Genomic DNA, 17,354 nt, shown 5'->3' on the forward strand with positions numbered 1-17,354 from the left:
TACAGGACATGTGTGCACACACTGCATGCAGTTCCCACCCCCTCTCTCCTCCCCCTCATGCTTATTGGCTAATGCTTTACATCTGTGTACCTTCAAGGATCGTGTGGTGATGGATGAATCTGACTGACAGTCCACCCCTTCCCTGTGTGTCAATCAAATTCAAAACTCATGAACTACTATCTGGTTTTCACTGTATGGTAAACCTTTAGACACAGATCTATAATAACATAGTTAGCTTTCAGAGGTCACAAAAAGACAGGAAGGAAGTGGTCAAACTGCCACCAGACTGAAGGCATAATTTTTCCTCAAAGAGCTAGGCTGGCAAACACTTAAAAGGATCAATAGTTACTTTAAAAATACAAATAACATACAATAAACATTAAAACAAAATGTAAATGTATGCATGTGCAGTATCAGGAAGGCATTTTATTCAGGAAGGCATTTCTGGCCTTGTGTTAAATCGTATGTTAAAATGTTTAAAAGTTTTCTATTATGCTTATGTTAATTCATTTTTATTTTATTGTATTATTATAGTTAGTTTTTAATATGTTGGCACTCTGAGATTATTTTGAATGAAGAGTGCATTACAAATAAAATAAATTATTATTATTATTATCTTTATCCATTTAACAACAGAACACTGCTGCTCATTGCCTTGCTGTGAAGTAACAAAGTATATGTATAATAACCAAATACTACAAATCAACTCTGATTTTTTATTTTTCTCTGTCTTTGTTGTTTGTCACAGTAGTATTGCCCTGGTCTCCTCAGCCGTGCTCTTTTAGTCTATTTCTGTGCATGCAGGTCTGAGGTCAGTGGGCTGATGCATCATGTTGAAAGAACAAACAGCAGTGATGAGGGGGGGGGGGGGTAGTGAGGTGAGACTGATTCTAGGAAATAACGGCCCTGTAACCCGCTGGGGCTGAGAATCCTCTGTGGTCAAGCCATGGCGTGTGAATGATATACAGCAACCAGCGCTCTGAGAAACAAACAAGAGGGCAGGATGCAGGGCAGGAGGACAGGGCCTGGCCTCAAAGAGGGAGAGAGAAAGAGAGAGAGAACATGACCAACAAACAGCCACAGGGCTCTGAGCCATGGACGGATTATGAAACCATGGGCCCCTGGGCCTGGACATGTAAAAGGCCCCCTCCCCCTTGTGCGTGCTTCATCAGGTCAAAAACAGAAAACATCAAAAAGAACAGAGCGTACATACGTATCAATGGTTTAACACACACACACACACACACACACACACACACACACACACACACACACACATCATGACCCTGACCATAAAGGGGGCGGTGTTAATTCATTTGGTGTGTAGACTTTGCTCAAAGTTTCTTCTCTCTTCATGTCACTCCCAGTCACAGAATGGAGAGCGCCTTCATTTAACCCAATTCAGTTAACTCTGAGCAGATCAGCACTATGTGGGGTTTACTGTGCAACTGTACAGTGTGTGTGCCTGTGTGTGTGTGTGTCTGTGTGTGTATGTGTGTGTGTTGTGTGTGTGTGTGTGTGTGTGTGTGTGTGTGTGAGTGGGTTGTGGTTAGAGCAAGCTTTATCACCCTTTATTTTTATCTTAATGTATAAGTATCGTAGTAGTATAGTAGATTAGTATATGTATGCTAACATAGTTTTTTTTAAAGGGTTCCTTCTCTTACGCATATAGCTCTTACACATATGCAGACTAAGTGGTGTCAGCACCTAATAATCTAAGTTACACAAACACAGAAACACAGAAAAGCCATGTTCCTGCTTACATAAGCACATTATTCATACAAGGTCATTATTAATACAAGGCACTTGATTAATAAATTCTTAAGTCATTAACGGTGTTTTATAAATTAATTCTATCACACTTCTGAATGAATCTTACTGCCAATATCATATCAAGTCTGTATTAGTTTTAGGGAGTCACTGCTGGCAGAGCTCTGCAGACCGCACATACAGTATTTATTTAGCAGTGAGGACACCGACTTTATTTCCCTATTCCTTACATGTATGGCTAATGGAGCTCCTCACTTTCCAGGTATCGTAAAGACATTTCAGATCATTAAGCCCCAAATCTCACTACTGTGTTTGTATGCAATACAATTCTAATGAGAACACTACTCCGGATTTTCTATTCAGCTGTCGCCAAGTTAGCTGTTTCTAGTGGATCCCTTGACTCTTTTGCTGTGATGGTTCCCCTCATGTAGGGCTGTCTAAAATGACACCCCGTGACTGATGACCTGACCAAACGTGAAGACGCTACCTCTGACTCTTCAGGTAAGATCTCCTGGTACCAGGGACCCAATTCGAACCTCTAAGGAAGAAGGACCAGTAACACTGGTCTGTGTATCACACTGCAGTCACCAGGGCATGCTGTTTTTAGTTGCTGTTTTTAGTTATTCTGCGCTAAGCTTGTTCTTGTCTGTGTGTTGCCAGTGGGGAAGAAGGAGGGAGAAATGGCCGACGCCCTTGGTTCTGACGGCGAGGCAGTGGAGATGGAAGAAGCTCCTGCAGACACTCCAGGTAGGCTATTGCCAAGCCAGGTGTGATTGGTGTATTTGGAACACCATTACTGTAGTGGTATTTGATATTATGGTATTTTCCCCAGTTCTTCATAGGCTTTTCCCCCATTTGTTTGTAGTGATCTTATATCTCTTTGCCCCGTGTTTGCATATGCATAAAGACAGAGCTGGTGTTCTACAATCAAAGGAAGAGGCTACCCTATGGAGGACCACCACAACAGATCTGATGTTGAATGTGGAGGACTCCATCTTGGATTGAAGGCCAATGTGGGTTGTCTGGCCTTCAGCCCATAGTACAGAATCATGTACACTGTGTGGTGAGCTACAGAAAATACTGGATGCAGACCAGAAGTACCATGTGTTCATGTGGATAGATTTGCAATGGAGACTACAGAGTGAGGGGCTGGGTCCATCTTTCGAATGCTCACAAGTGATCAGTGTTTCCTTCATGCTCACTAAAAGCCTTTGTTTTGTTATGTTATATTATATTGTATTACATGATATCATACGTCATGTGTAATTGTACATTGATGTGTATTGCTAATGTATGTGTCTAATTAAATTATATTTAACTGTTTTTCATTAATTTCAAATAAAAGCCTTTGTGTAATTAATTTGTCTTTGGCAGACAATCAATGTAATCTACCTAAGAATACCACAACCATATGTGCCCCCAAACCTGGTACATATCCGGCAGGATCTGGGACTGTGTGACAAGGCAGCGAAGTCCCAGATACATCCAATTATCTGTGGAGTATCTGGGAGTATACAGCAGTACAGAAGTCCCAGATACATCCAATTCACTGTGGACATAGGCGGAGATCCCGCATGCCATGTATAGCCTGGTGTATTTGAGCGCAGTGTGTCACGCAGAAGTTCAACGTTCAACAATGTATAAATATTGCTAATAGGAGATTGAAACTGGCATTTACATTTACATTTACATTTAGTCATTTAGCAGACGCTTTTGTCCAAAGCGACGTACAAGGGAGAGAACAGTCAAGCTAAGAGCAATAAAAAAGCATGGTGTAACAATAAATACTACTTTACATGAGAATTAGAAAAACAACAACCTAGAAAAGAGGAAAAAGAAGTGCAGGAATGTAACTGCTGAAGTGCAAGTTAAGTTATTGGCAATAAGAGATTGGTTACAGGAAATATTTGCATGGAGGAGGATGGTGTGGACACTACCATGTTTGTGTCTGCTATCAGTTGTAAGAATGGCAAACCCCAGTCACTTATACACATGAGCATACAAGAGCACTCAAAATGTGTGTGTGTGTCTGTGTCTGTGTGTATGTGTGAATACAGAGGTCTGTATTAAACCAAATAACTTTCAAACTGAACACCTTCACAGAAAATTTCACTTTTTTCGGGACTTCTGAGCAGATATGTTGTATCTGTATCTGAGTGCCCAGTCACTCACTGTTGCTTGAGTGGGTCACCAGTCACTCACTGTTGTTTGAGTGGGTCACCAGTCACTCACTGTTGTTTGAGTGGGTCACCAGTCACTCACTGTTGTTTGAGTGGGTCACCAGTCACCAGTTGTATAGGAGATGAACTGGCTTTTGCTGCTCCTCTTCTCCCTCTCTCTCTCTGTCTCTGTCTGTGTGTGAGAGAGAAGGAGTAAGTGAGTAAATGAGTGAGTGTGTGTATTTGTGTGTGTGTGTGTGGGTGTGTGTGTGTGTGTGTTGTGTGTATGTGTATGTTTGTGTGTGTTTGTGTGTGTGTGTGTGTGTGTGTGTGTGTGTGTGTGTGTGTGTGTATGTGTATGTAAGTGTGTGTGCGCGTGTGTATGCAGTATGTGCTTGTGTGTGTGTATATGTGTATGTGTACTGTATGTGTGTGTGTGAGTGCGTGTGTTTGTGTGTGTGTGTGTGTGTGTGTGTGTGTATGTGTTTAAGAGTGCGTATGTGTGTGTGTGTATGTGCTTTTGTGTGTGTGTGTGAGTGTGTGTGTATGTGCGTGTGTGTGTGAGAGTTTCTCTATGTTATTAGTAATAGGAGATTAGTGCCAGTAACAGGAAATAGATACTATCTTTCAAAGGAATATTTGCAGAGATTATGACGGCGGGACACTGCCAACTGTATGTTCTGTGTCACTTCTCTTGAGCCTGACAAACACGTTCAAACATGTTCACATCACCTTTCTTCAGAAACACAAGTAGCACTGTAACACATTCACACACATAAGCACACACACACACACACACACACACACACACACACACACACACACACACACACACACACACACACACACACACACACACACACACACACACGCGCGCGCTCACACACACACACACACACACACACACCCAAACACACACACATATAAGTGCATACTTAAACTGTATATTCACCAAGGTTTGTACATGTATTTTAGTATTCATGGAGCAATGTCAGTGAGTGTGCATGAGTATGAGTAGCAATTGAAGATTCGACATGTCACTCTGAGTTCAAATATGGTGAACTTTACCCCTGTCAGCGGCCACGACAACTCGCATAGTCATAGCAACCATAGGTGTAATAATGTATCAGGTTCTCCATTTCCAGTGTGATGAGCTATAAAATGATTTAGCATATAAACTCAAAACATATTTGTATGTATTGGAGAAGAAATATAATGTACTATGAAAGATAACTGTCACGCTTGTCACATATTGTCAGCGCTGAACCCAGCTCCTGCCACGCCCCCATCGACTTCAACTAACGCACCTCCGCTACATTCACCAACACCCGAATACAGATCACACTCACCTGTCACCTTCCCACGATCACCTGCACCTGTCTCTCACACAATATAAACTCCTCACTCCCTTCACTCATTGTCTGGCCTCGTTACACAAAGGCCTGAACATCCAAAGGCAACCGGCTCCCGACGTCTTCTCCCACGATCTCCTTCATTCCCTGGATTCCGACTCCAGGTCATCTCCTTCTACGATCTCCTTCGTTCCGCCCAGACATCCACTCCTCCGATCTCTTGAACAGAGCATCCTTGCGTCCTGAACTCCCCTGACAATAATATTCATACAGTCGTTTAAAATTACAGAATTATTTTAGTCTTGCTGTGCCGTTGTCCATGTCGTTTCACAGTTCATACTTTATTCAAAGCAAGCAGCAATGTTCTGCCTAATGATTTGGAACCTATTTTGTAAATGTTTTATTAGTCATCGCAACCTGTTGTTATATCGACTGCAAACCCGCTTTAAGACTGAGAAGAATAGGCCTACTATAGGTAGATATGCCATAACTGTGACGAGATAGTGTCTCCCAATGTTCTATTTAGGTTTTGCTCTTTCTTAAAAGTTTCAAAAATAATATGATTTAAGGGCAGGTGAAAAATGAAATCAACAATTAAATGGCAACAAATATTAAATAGCCTAAAATCAGTAATTACAGTAATATACATAATAGGCCAATTCAGAACAATGTGGTTGTGAAGCCATCAGTTCAATTAAATCATTTCTGTGAGTCTCTGTCTTATTTGCTAGCAAAAAAAACACATTTTATACCATTAACAGTTGAAATACTTTGAGTGTCTTTATGTTTTCGTAGTGGCAATACGAGATTTGTAGGCCTACTGGTGATAGGAGATTGATGCCAGTTACTGGACATATTTGCACAGAGCAGAGAAGCGTAAACACCAAGTTCCCAGCAACTCCAGTCATGCACATATCTGAGCATACAAGAACACCCACACAAAGAGGATGTAAATGTTGCAAAATTGTGGATCTGTGTGTGTTTGTGTGTGTTTGTGTGTGTGTGTGTGTGTGAGTGAGAGAGAAAGACAGAGAGAGAGAGAGATGAAGGGATGGTTTGTGTGTATGAGTCTGTGTCTGTTCAGTCCCCTATTTCATGTCAAATTAAGTTATTTAAGGGGGAGTTTGAAAAGGATCTTTAACTTTTGACATAATTACAATACCACCCATGAAAACCCATCTAGACCTGCTCTGCCATGCTCTGTAGGGTGACCAGATGCAAAGTGACCAGATGTGGGCCGAGTCGTGTAGCGTGTACGTTTGTGGAGGGACAATGTGGGACATGTTACCAATGCTGGGGGGAAACCTAAAAGTTTGATATAATGTCTAACTAAATAATATTTGAATTAGGTAAACACCTACTTTGTCCTCTAGTCGATTCCACAGCACAACAGTTAGGCCATAAAAGATACAAGCTACAGATTGTATTATATATCAAGATATGAATGAGCCATGATGTCGCCGGGTAGTTTGTTCAAAGTTTTGTTTTTTTGACCTAGAAGAGGGATTCACATTCCATGTGTCTGATTTCTGACACATAAAACCAAATGACCAGTGGGAAAATGAGGGACAATCATATAAAAAATGCGGAATCGGGGACCAAGGGTGAGAATGCTGTGCAGTACATTGCAAAGCGGGAAACCTGGTCACCCTAATACTTTGCCATGCACACTGTGTGTGTGTATATATATATATATATTGTGTGTGTGTGTGTGTGTGTGTGCATACATATATATTGTGTGTGTGTGTTGGCAATGTACTTTTCTGTCTCAGTCACAACGTTTGGAACAGAAAGTTCTGTGTTTAAACGCCAAATTGGGTGTACTGTTGTTTAATTATTGCTGACTCTGTCTATGTTGTAAACCATGTGAGCGCAGTTAATACATCAGCTAAAAGGTGTGTTTTGCATTCGTGCGAGCAGATGATGGATTATGATTATATGAAAGATGATATATCAGTTGAAATAAATACCTCACAGACAATATTTGTGTTTGTCATTGAACCATAGACCCTTCTCTTCATTTTAATAAACATGTTTACTCAGTTGACCTACGCCTTGTCCAAAATGACTATAAAAGAAGCTGTCGCTTCTCATTGTCATCAGTTTCCAGAAGCTGTAAGTCAATTTCTTATCAGTAGGTGAGTACTTATCCACAGCCTCTCTACATTTTTTCCAAAGAGTTTAGACTTTTTCACGTCTATGCTGAGCTCTGTTGGTGTGTGTGTGTGTGTGTGTGTTTTATTTTTTTAGATATACCCAGTTTAACAATGGGGATTCTGCCCATTCTCTCGATCTTTTAAGCTCTGTGTGCCATGAGCATGGCAACAGGTAAGTGAGAAAAATATTGGCGTTCCTATTGGGCCATTGCGTTTGAATTTGGGGTATTTCTGGTGTTTCATACAGAGTCTATACTGTACTTTGCCTATATAGAGATGTAGAGATGTGTGGACACTATCAAGTATGTGTGTATATAGCATACTGTATATGCAAGTATGACCAAGGCATTGTGTACTCTCACAATCACTGCCATTATCCATATTAATGATTTATATTACTGGTAAGAACGACATTATAAGATATCATCTTTCTACCAAGAATAACATTATGGGAAATGAATAACATACAGCCAAGGTTCTATAAACAACAGATCTATGACTGATAATGACTCGGGATATCATTACTCTGTCACACTGTCTGTGTGTCGTCTCTCTCTCCTTGTCATAGATGCGGTGGCCCCAGCTCAGCCTAACACTCTAGGTATGTTAGAGTCTTTTTAACCTATTTATAGGCACATGTGCATGAAGGATATTCTTCATTGTTGCAATAATTGCAATGACATGATTATTAACATACATACATTTTCTATATAGCTGATTTGGGGGGATTTTGCAAGCTCTCGCTATCTTTGTCTTTGACGTCTTATTCCATGCAGAGTTGTTGAAGAAGATGGACGTCACTCTCAATGGTGCCTTGGCCAAAAGTGAGGATATTGCCACTGACTCTCCAGGTGAGATCCTCTGAGACTGGGGTTCACATCATGTCCAATATGTGAACAACAATTGTCCAATATGTTGTAGTGATACTACGCTGTGTACCACTTTGCAGTGCTGGGGGTGATTGACCCTTGTCTGTGTGTTACTAGCGGAGAAGCAGGAGGAGGAAGTGGCTGATGCCCTGGGAGATGATGACGAGGAAGCTGAGGATGATGATGATGATGATGATTCTGCTGCTGCTGACACTCCAGGTGGGTTCTTCTGAAACCAGGTGCATTTTTGAATGTATTCACTAGAGAATGTAAACATTTTCAGTACCCTACTGTAGTGATGCTGAAATTACTGTACAGCACACTTGTTCAGCACAGTGTTAAATTGTAATCTTGGCTGTTCTTCGTTGCGCGTCGGGTCCTGTTCGTCCCGTCGGGATTTATTTTTCGATAATGACAACCGGACTATACATTATACCTTACTTAAAGGAGTCCCACACACGTTGTGACTGTTTTGCACTAATATCTGTGCAGAGCCTGCTGGCTTTGACGAGGAAGTGACTGATGCTCTTGCTGAGGATGACACTGCAGGTGAGGTCTTGTGTGTCCAGTTGTGTTGACGCCATGACCAAGGTTCCCTCTTGAGATCCTTGTGTTTGCCTGTCCCTCTGTTGTCATGGACTTTCTGTAGAATTTAGATCTCGAATTCTATACAGTGCTTTTAGAGAACAGAAATTATGAAAAATCACTATAAAATCAGCTAAATAAAAAACAGGAACAAATCGTTTCACCACACACACACACACACACACACACACACACACCAAGGCCAAGTGCACAGTAAATGTGCGGACGGGAAAAAAGTCTGTATGCATTTTTATTCCAAAACCCAGCATTTTGTCTGTGAACTTTGCTGGGTGACTATGGCAAGGCATTACTCTGAGCTGTGAGTGTTGTGCATTAATGTGTATGCAGAGGTGGATGAGTTGCAGGGGGAGGACAGTGAAGCCCTGGAGGGTGATGATGATGATGATGCTGAGAAAGAAGAGACCCCTGCTGACACTCCAGGTGGGTCCCTCTCTGACCACATGCATGGGCAGTAAGACTGTGCTGTGGAGCTCTCAATGTTTGTGGTGCAGTTTCCTATCTCCACTCTGATGAGTTGAGAAGAGCTGTTCTGAAGTGTTTTTTTTAAGCAGCATTCTTTGCTGTAATTTCTCTGCAGCCCCAGCCGAGTTGGAAGAGGCCTTGGGTAAGGCACTTACTAGTGGCTTAGTTGAGACCAAGCCTTCCGGTGAGTTCCCATGATACCAGCGGTGAAAACATGTTTCTAGGACTTGTAGACTTGTCCTGTCCCAAACTGCAATTTAACAGTAGTTATACATGCACTGCTTTGTGTCCATGTCTCTGTGGTGCCAGCTGATTCCAAGACTTCCATTGAGAAGAGGGTTGTAGGTGGTAGTGTATCCAGTTCCAGTCTCTGGACTTGGCAGGTACTGACAAACAATCTACAGGACATCTACAGCACTCTCACTCTCTCCAACCTCCCTGTAGGACAGATAGATCCGGTAACACAATCTTTTTTATTCTCAGATCTCTCTCCAAGTCAGGTCTGGCAGTAGGTCCCGCCACATCTGTGGAGGGTTTCTGGTCAAGAGGAACTGGGTGATGACTGCAGCTCACTGCGTGGATAGGTACGGCATAGCAGCTAGAGCAAAGACTCTGAGCAGGGCTAAAGGCTCCTTTGTTTTAATCTGGCACTCTTCGTCACTCGTAGTTTATGTATGTTGGGTCTCCTGTAAATTCATTATGGACTGAGTTTGGGTTTTGCTTATGTGGTACCTCAGTCTCAAGACCTATCGTGTGGTCGCTGGTGAGCGTGACCTCAACAAGCAGAGCCGCAGGGAGCAGTCCTTAGGTGTTTCTGGCATCTACCTTCACCCTGGTTGGAGAAAAGGCTTGGCTTCAGGGTCAGTACTACTGGTTCTCAAGTTCCACCACTAAACACTGTTTGTTCCAATTATACATTTACATTACATTTACATTTAGTCATTTAGCAGACGCTTTTGTCCAAAGCGACGTACAAGGGAGAGAATATTCAAGCTACGAGCAATAGAACCTGGTGTAACAATAAATAAATACTACTTTACATTAGAAATATAACAAAATGAAATAAAAAGAAAGAAAGAGTGCAGAAGTGTAACTGCTGTAATTGCAAGTTACGCACTAGTCGAAGTGCCAGTTAGGACGGGAAGTGCTCTCTGAAGAGTTGGGTCTTCAAAAGCTTCTTAAAGGTAGAGAGGGACGCCCCTGCTCTGGTAGTGCTGGGCAGCTCATTCCACCAACGTGGAACTACAAATGAGAATAGTCTGGACTGCCGTGCTTGCACAGACGGCAGTGCCAAACGACGCTCACTAGAAGAGCGCAGCATCCTGGGTGTAACATTTGCCCTTACAAGAGCATTTAGGTAGGTGGGAGCAGAACCATCAAGCACTCTGTAGGCAAGCATAAGTGACTTGAACTTAATGCGAGCAGCTACAGGCAGCCAGTGGAGGTCAATGAGTAGCGGGGTGACGTGTGCCCTCTTCGGTTGGTTGAACACCAGACGCGCCGCCGCGTTCTGGATCATTTGTAGTGGTTTCACCACGCAAGCCGGCAGGCCCGTTAGGAGGGCGTTGCAGTAATCAAGGCGTGAATTCACCAAGGTTTGCACCAGCAGCTGGGTGGCATACTGGGTTAGGTACGGCCTGATTTTGCGGATGTTGAATAGCGCAAAGCGGCAGGACCTAGAGACAGAGGCAATGTGGTCCGTGAAAGTCAGTTGGTCATCAATAATGACCCCGAGGTTTCTTGCTGTTTTGGATGGAACAAGAGACAAGGAGTCAATATTGATGCTGATGTTGTGGTGGATGGCCTGTTTGGCTGGAAAGACCATCAGTTCCGTTTTGGCCAGGTTCAGCTGAAGGTGGTGGTTTTTCATCCATGTGGATATATCAGCAAGACAGTCCGAGATCCGCGCCGAGACAGTGGTGTCCTCAGGAGGGAAAGACAGAAACAGTTGAGTATCATCGGCATAGCAATGATAGGAAAAACCATGCGAGCGGATGATAGGGCCCAGCGAAGTGGTGTAAATGGCAAAGAGAAGTGGTCCCATCACCGAGCCTTGGGGCACCCCTGTGGTAAGGTGGTGAGGTACAGACAGCTGACCTTGCCATGACACATTGAACGAGCGCCCAGTGAGGTACGATTCAAACCAGGAGTGCGCCTTGCCAGAAATGCCCATACTTGACAGTATGGACAGAAGGATGCGGTGGTTGACTGTATCAAACGCAGCTGATAAATCAAGCAGGACGAGAGCTGAGGATTGAGCTGCTGCTCTAGCTGTTTTCAAGGCCTCTGTCACAGACAACAGGGCTGTTTCGGTGGAGTGACCACTTTTGAATCCAGACTGGTTTGGATCGAGGAGATTGTTCCTTGCTAGGAACTCTGTGACCTGTTTGGAAGCTGCCCTCTCAATGGTTTTTGATAGTAGCGTGAGAAGTGAGACCGGTCGATAGTTTCCCACCTGAGTGGGATCGAGAGACGGCTTCTTGAGCAGCGGTGTTACCCGAGCCACTTTAAATGAAGAGGGGAATGTTCCAGAATTAAATGAAGCATTAATCACCTGTGTTATTGCCGGTAAGACGGCAGGCGATATGGCTTGAAGGATATTGGATGGGATGGGGTCCAGCGGGCATGTAGTTGGACGGCTACCTGTTAGGATTTTGGAGACCTCACTCTCGCTGAGAGGGGTGAAAGAAGGAAATGATGAGCCATTGACGGTTGCGCCCTTAGGGGGGGGAGACAGTTGGTCGAACTGTTTCCCGATGGCTGCCACTTTCTCTGTGAAAAAGGAAGCAAAGTTATCAGCAGTGAGGTTAGTAGCTGGGGGAGGAGGAGGAGGGTAGAGCAGAGTTTTGAAGGTGGAGAATAGTTTCCGAGCGTCAGTTGCACCATTGATCTTGTCGTTGAAAAAAGTCTTCTTAGCAGCAGTGATGCTGGATGAGAAGGAGGCCAGCAGTGTCTGGTAGCTTGCAAGATCGTCCAGTGCTGCAGATTTGTGCCACTTTCTCTCAGCCGCTCTGAGATTGGAGCGCTGCGTTCGGAGGGTATCGCTCAGCCACGAATGAGACTGGGTAGAACGAGCAGGTCTGGTGGAAAGTGGACACAAAGTATCCAAGCATGAGCTCAGAGTGGAGCAGAGTGATTCTGTGGCATCATCGACACCTAGTGAGGAGAAAGTGGATAAAGGTGGAAGAGCAGAAGAAACCAGAGAGGAAAAGTGGGTGGGAGAGAGGTTGCGGAGGTTGCGCCGGAACGAGACCATCGGAGGGGGGACAGAGGGTTGCTCAATGAGCCGAACATCGAAGCGAATGAAGAAGTGGTCCGAGCGATGCAGAGGGGTTACCGTTAGGTTGTCCGTGGTGCAGTTCCGAGCAAGGATGAGGTCAAGCTCTTTTCCTGCTTTGTGAGTTGGAGGAGTGGGAACCTGTTGTAGGTCGAACGAGTGAACCAGGGTCCGAAAGTCAGCTGAGTTGGGATTGTCTAGGTGGATGTTCATGTCGCCAAGGATGAGTGTTGGACACTCCTGGTCAGGGATGGATGACAGCAGGGTGTCCAGCTCATGGACGAAATCACCCTGTTGTCCTGGTGGACGGTAGATAACAATCACATAAGTTTTAACAGGAGCAGTTACCATAATTGCATGATATTCAAAGGAGGCATACCTGTTTGAAGGCAGCAGTGGAGTGAATTTCCAGTTGTTTGAAATCAGCAGCCCCGTCCCACCTCCACGACCAGTTGGCCGGGGAGTATGGGAGAAGGCATAGTTGGTGGAGAGTGCTGCCGGGGTAGCATTGTTTTCAGGTGTGATCCATGTCTCCGTGAGAGCTAAGAGCCCTAGGGAGAGGTGGTTGGCATAACCTGAGATGAAATCAGCTTTCCTGACTGCAGACTGACAGTTCCACAGGCCAACAGAAAAAGAGGTTACAGCCGAAGAGGTTTGTTGAAGTGAGCGGAGATTACCCAGGTTGCGCTGTCGTCTGCTGCGCTGTGATCTTTTTTGACAACCAGTGACAACAGAGATGCTACTGTGACACATGGCTATGGTAGAATCAAAATGAAAAGTTTACCTTGTTTGTGAGCCTTGTTTCGGTGGACTTGTACAGGTAGACTTGCACGTCTTTACCCAAAAAGGTCTTCACACGAAAAGGGCTGAGCACGAGGGCTGACACTTCCGCTGACGCTTCAGCAACAGCCCTATGGAAGTAGCATGTTCACTGATTGCACCCGGCTGAAGGCCCTCCCAGTTTCTGCCTTGCCAAAGTGACCTGATTGCTGTGGGAGTGTCTTTCAACTGCAACCCAGCAATTAGTAGCCTTTCTTGATTTGAGTGAAACCAACTGAAGCCAATGGTGGTGGCAAGTTGGAACAGTTTCAGAGTGGTCTTAAAATACTTAAAATACAATCTAAGATGAAGCAGTACAGTTAGATATAATTACACACACAGTCTAGTAGCCCTGTAGCTCCTCTGAAGTGTCTAAGACTGGAGTCAAAATATATACCTCTGCTTAGTGAAATAGGCCCTCCCAGTTTCTGCCTTGCCAAAGTGACCTGATTGCTGTGGGAGTGTCTTTCAACTGCAACCCAGCAATTAGTAGCCTTTCTTGATTTGAGTGAAACCAACTGAAGCCAATGGTGGTGGCAAGTTGGAACAGTTTCAGAGTGGTCTTAAAATACTTAAAATACAATCTAAGATGAAGCAGACCAATTAACTGTTTAGAAACACTAACACCCCCCCCCCCCCCCCCCCCCCCCCGAAGCAATGACATTGCCCTGCTGCGCCTCTCCTCATTCGCTACACTGAACCGCTACGTGAGGCTGGCCGTACTGCCTCGAGCCAATCGGGTGCTCCGTCATGGAAACAGATGCTGGGTCTCCGGCTGGGGACTTACATCAAGTAAGTGTGCTGCTGGTCTTGTCATATTGTAATTACACAATTACATATATACATAAGTATATCACAGTATTCTGCCTAGCACTACCAGAGCATGGGCATCCCTCTCTACCTTTAAGAAACTCTTGAAGACCAAACTCTTCAGGGAGCACCTCCTAACTTGCACTTCCTCTCCCTTCCTCTACCTCTCCTTATCCTTCTTCTAATGCTATCTCCTCTAACTAGTACTTAACTCGCACTTACAGTAGTTACATTCCTGCACTCTTGTTATTTCTTATGTAAGTAGTATTTATTGTTACACTAGGTCTCTATTGCTCGTAGCTTGATTGTTCTCTCCTTTGTACGTCGCTTTGGATAAAAGCGTCTGCTAAATGACTAAATGTAAAATTTAGATGGATATTTAGTATTATGGTTTGGGTATATATAATAACTGTGCAACCAGAGCATGTCAATGTGCTGCTACTGATAAGTGATGAATGCTGTGCTATGCTAAACTAAATTATTTATGGAATGTAGGTAACATGCAGTGCAGTGTAATGAGTCATAAGTTCTCTGTCTGTTATAGCGGGTTAACCTTCCAATAAAAGAGCGAAATCAATCAATAAAGAAGCATTTCAGATTTAAAATACTTTTATCATTGCTAGTGTAAGGCAGTGTATGTGCCATTCAATAGGTCTACGAGATGTATTGTTTCCAGCACAGCATCCTAGAGAATTGATCGCGAACATTAAAGATAAAATGGCGTCCTAGGCAAAACATCAACAATATCAACAATATCAGAAACACTACGGGTTATCAGAAGGTACAAAATTAATTCAAATAAACAAATGATCAGACAACATTGGAAACAATTAATCTTGCAGACCTGTTGTGTTGTCTGATCATTTGTTTATTTGAATTAATTTGGTACCTTCTGATAACCCGTAGTGTTTCTGATATTGTTGATGTTTTGCCTAGGACGCCATTTTATCTTTAATGTTCGCGATCAATTCTCTAGGATGTGTGGGATATTTTCATATGAATAAGGAATGGATTTACCAGATACCTGTTGAATCAGTGTACCCTGGTGACCTAAGGTTAAAATGGGTGTGGTATTGTATACCATGGAAGCTTTCTGATTGGATGGAGTCAGGTTAGAGGTTAAGGATATTATTGGTTACAGGGTTAGCCATTCATGACTGGGGTGGGAGTGTCAGATTAGGTTTAAAGATGTTGGCGCAAATGTATTTTGGCAGATCTATTTCCGGTATACATCTCTTTACTGTGGCTTAATGTACTACAGTAAATCCGTTGGAACAACACGTCCTTTGTCTTGACTTTCTGATTGTGAAAATAGTTTAAGACTTAGAATTGGCCACCACAGATGCTGTGCTGGAAACAATAAATCTCGCCACCATTTCAAACCCCGTGTCAATTCCTTGGTGCGCCCAACCACCCGCTAACCTAAACCAACTGTCAAACACAACGCAGAGTAGCAGCGGGCCGTTGGATAGCGAGAGAGAGGGTTACACCAGTAATCCAGTAGCAAGACTAGAAGGTCGTTTTTGTTCCATTGGCTTTTAAGAGCAATGCTGCCCTAGAAGACTGCCTAAGGCATCCTCAGCCTTTACCTCATCGTGATGGTTATCTAAAACAGTACCGCTTTCTTGAATCTCACTTTCTCTGTTCCCGTGTGCAGCCAGAGGAAGAATCTCAAACCTGTTGAGGCATGCCTACCTGCCCATCGTCAGCCATCGCGTGTGTAGACGCCGAAGCTGGTGGGGAAGCACAGTGAAGAGCTCCATGGTGTGCGCTGGAGGAGATGGCAGACGCTCAGGATGCCAGGTAAGCGTTCCCTTTTTCAGATTTAATTTACAGTAAATGTACATCTGGTTGCAGATGAAGGATTTCAGATAACAGCATCTTTTGACTGATTTGACATAGTGGTCACTGTGTTCACTTAACTTTCTGGGGGTAGTGCACATGCCGTAAAAGGGTTGGAGAGATTTGACATCTTAATAGTGGAGACAATGCATGTAGGTCAGTTATTCTGCTTGTCATTGTGTGTTCCTTACAATGACATTTTTTAACATCAACATTAGTTGAAGTCAGCATGTACTACCAAGCAATTATTAAGGGTCTTATTTTCTTGTAATTATTATTATTATTGTTTTCTCGATTTCAAACTATGGCTGGGTCACAGTGACACTGTGGTTCTATTATACATTGCCCAACAAAGGCGCATAACAGAACCCTGTTGTTTGTCCTGTTGCTGTAGGGAGACTCTGGTGGTCCTCTGAACTGCATTGTGGGCAGGAGATGGGTGGTCCACGGAGTAACCAGCTTCGGCTCCTCCCGTGGATGCAACGTCAGGAGAAAGCCAACTGTGTTCACTCGCGTGTCTGCACACATGCGCTGGATCTGGAGTGTAAGCCCTTGTTTACATGCATCACCCCCTACACACACATAGTATACTGTACATACACTCACACAGCTTTGCGTATGTAAATTGTGCATGTTAGTCATTCAGTTGTTGTGCAGGACCTGTGTGCTAGTTGTGTGTGAATTGCTCTGTATGTTTGACCTTTGACCTCACCCTTTTTGCCCTCCTCAGGTTATTGGAGCTTAAGTCAGACATGAAGACGACTCTGAATGAAGACCAGTCTCTCCATTCTGGCTCCCTCTCTAACAATTTCATCATGTAGAGAAGCGGCAATAAAACTTTAATTTCACTGCATCCCGTTGTTGTCTTTGATCTGATGTTTTAGAAAGCTGTGTGTGTATTCCTTTGAGTGGAGTTTTGGCTAAAGTAGCCGAAAGGGGTTTAGGTCTAAAAAAATGTGCACAGCTGGCACTGATACACTGATGCTGATACAGCTGGCTAGTACTCTAACTGGTGTCTATTGATGACGTAGTGTCTTTTTCACCTGGCGGTCTGCTTCAGACCACACAAGTACATAGTAGCATAGCCTGGGTGGCTAGTGGGAAAAACAAGTGTGTCTATCTGTCCTATATGACCATATAGCATCCAAGAAGATTTGAAGATGATACCATAAGTATTTGCCAATGAAAGCATACTTCACAAAGTGGCAAATTGCTGCATATTTTTGCTTTGA

The 17,354-nt window shown here is 43.7% G+C and overlaps 1 protein-coding gene and 1 long non-coding RNA gene across 2 annotated transcripts; both read left to right on the top strand.

Annotated features, from left to right (window-relative positions):
- The first annotated feature begins 2,132 nt into the window (after positions 1 to 2,132).
- LOC122132956 lies at positions 2,133 to 2,819 on the top strand. Its single transcript, XR_006152453.1, has 3 exons — positions 2,133 to 2,271; positions 2,431 to 2,517; positions 2,678 to 2,819. It is a non-coding gene; the product is annotated as an uncharacterized LOC122132956 (long non-coding RNA).
- Positions 2,820 to 7,599: 4,780 nt separating this feature from the next.
- LOC105905557 (elastase-1-like) lies at positions 7,600 to 16,867 on the top strand. The gene is made up of 13 exons (XM_031569796.1): positions 7,600 to 7,609; positions 8,214 to 8,288; positions 8,424 to 8,525; positions 8,799 to 8,855; positions 9,240 to 9,332; positions 9,490 to 9,558; positions 9,684 to 9,757; positions 9,858 to 9,958; positions 10,112 to 10,234; positions 14,126 to 14,262; positions 15,938 to 16,083; positions 16,517 to 16,666; positions 16,853 to 16,867. The coding sequence occupies exons 1-13, from the start codon at positions 7,600 to 7,602 to the stop codon at positions 16,865 to 16,867; spliced, it is 1,152 nt and encodes a 383-aa protein (XP_031425656.1).
- Positions 16,868 to 17,354: the final 487 nt, after the last annotated feature.

Source organism: Clupea harengus, chromosome 6 (genome assembly GCF_900700415.2).
Source record: "Clupea harengus chromosome 6, Ch_v2.0.2, whole genome shotgun sequence".
Classification (NCBI taxonomy): Eukaryota; Metazoa; Chordata; class Actinopteri; order Clupeiformes; family Clupeidae; genus Clupea; species Clupea harengus.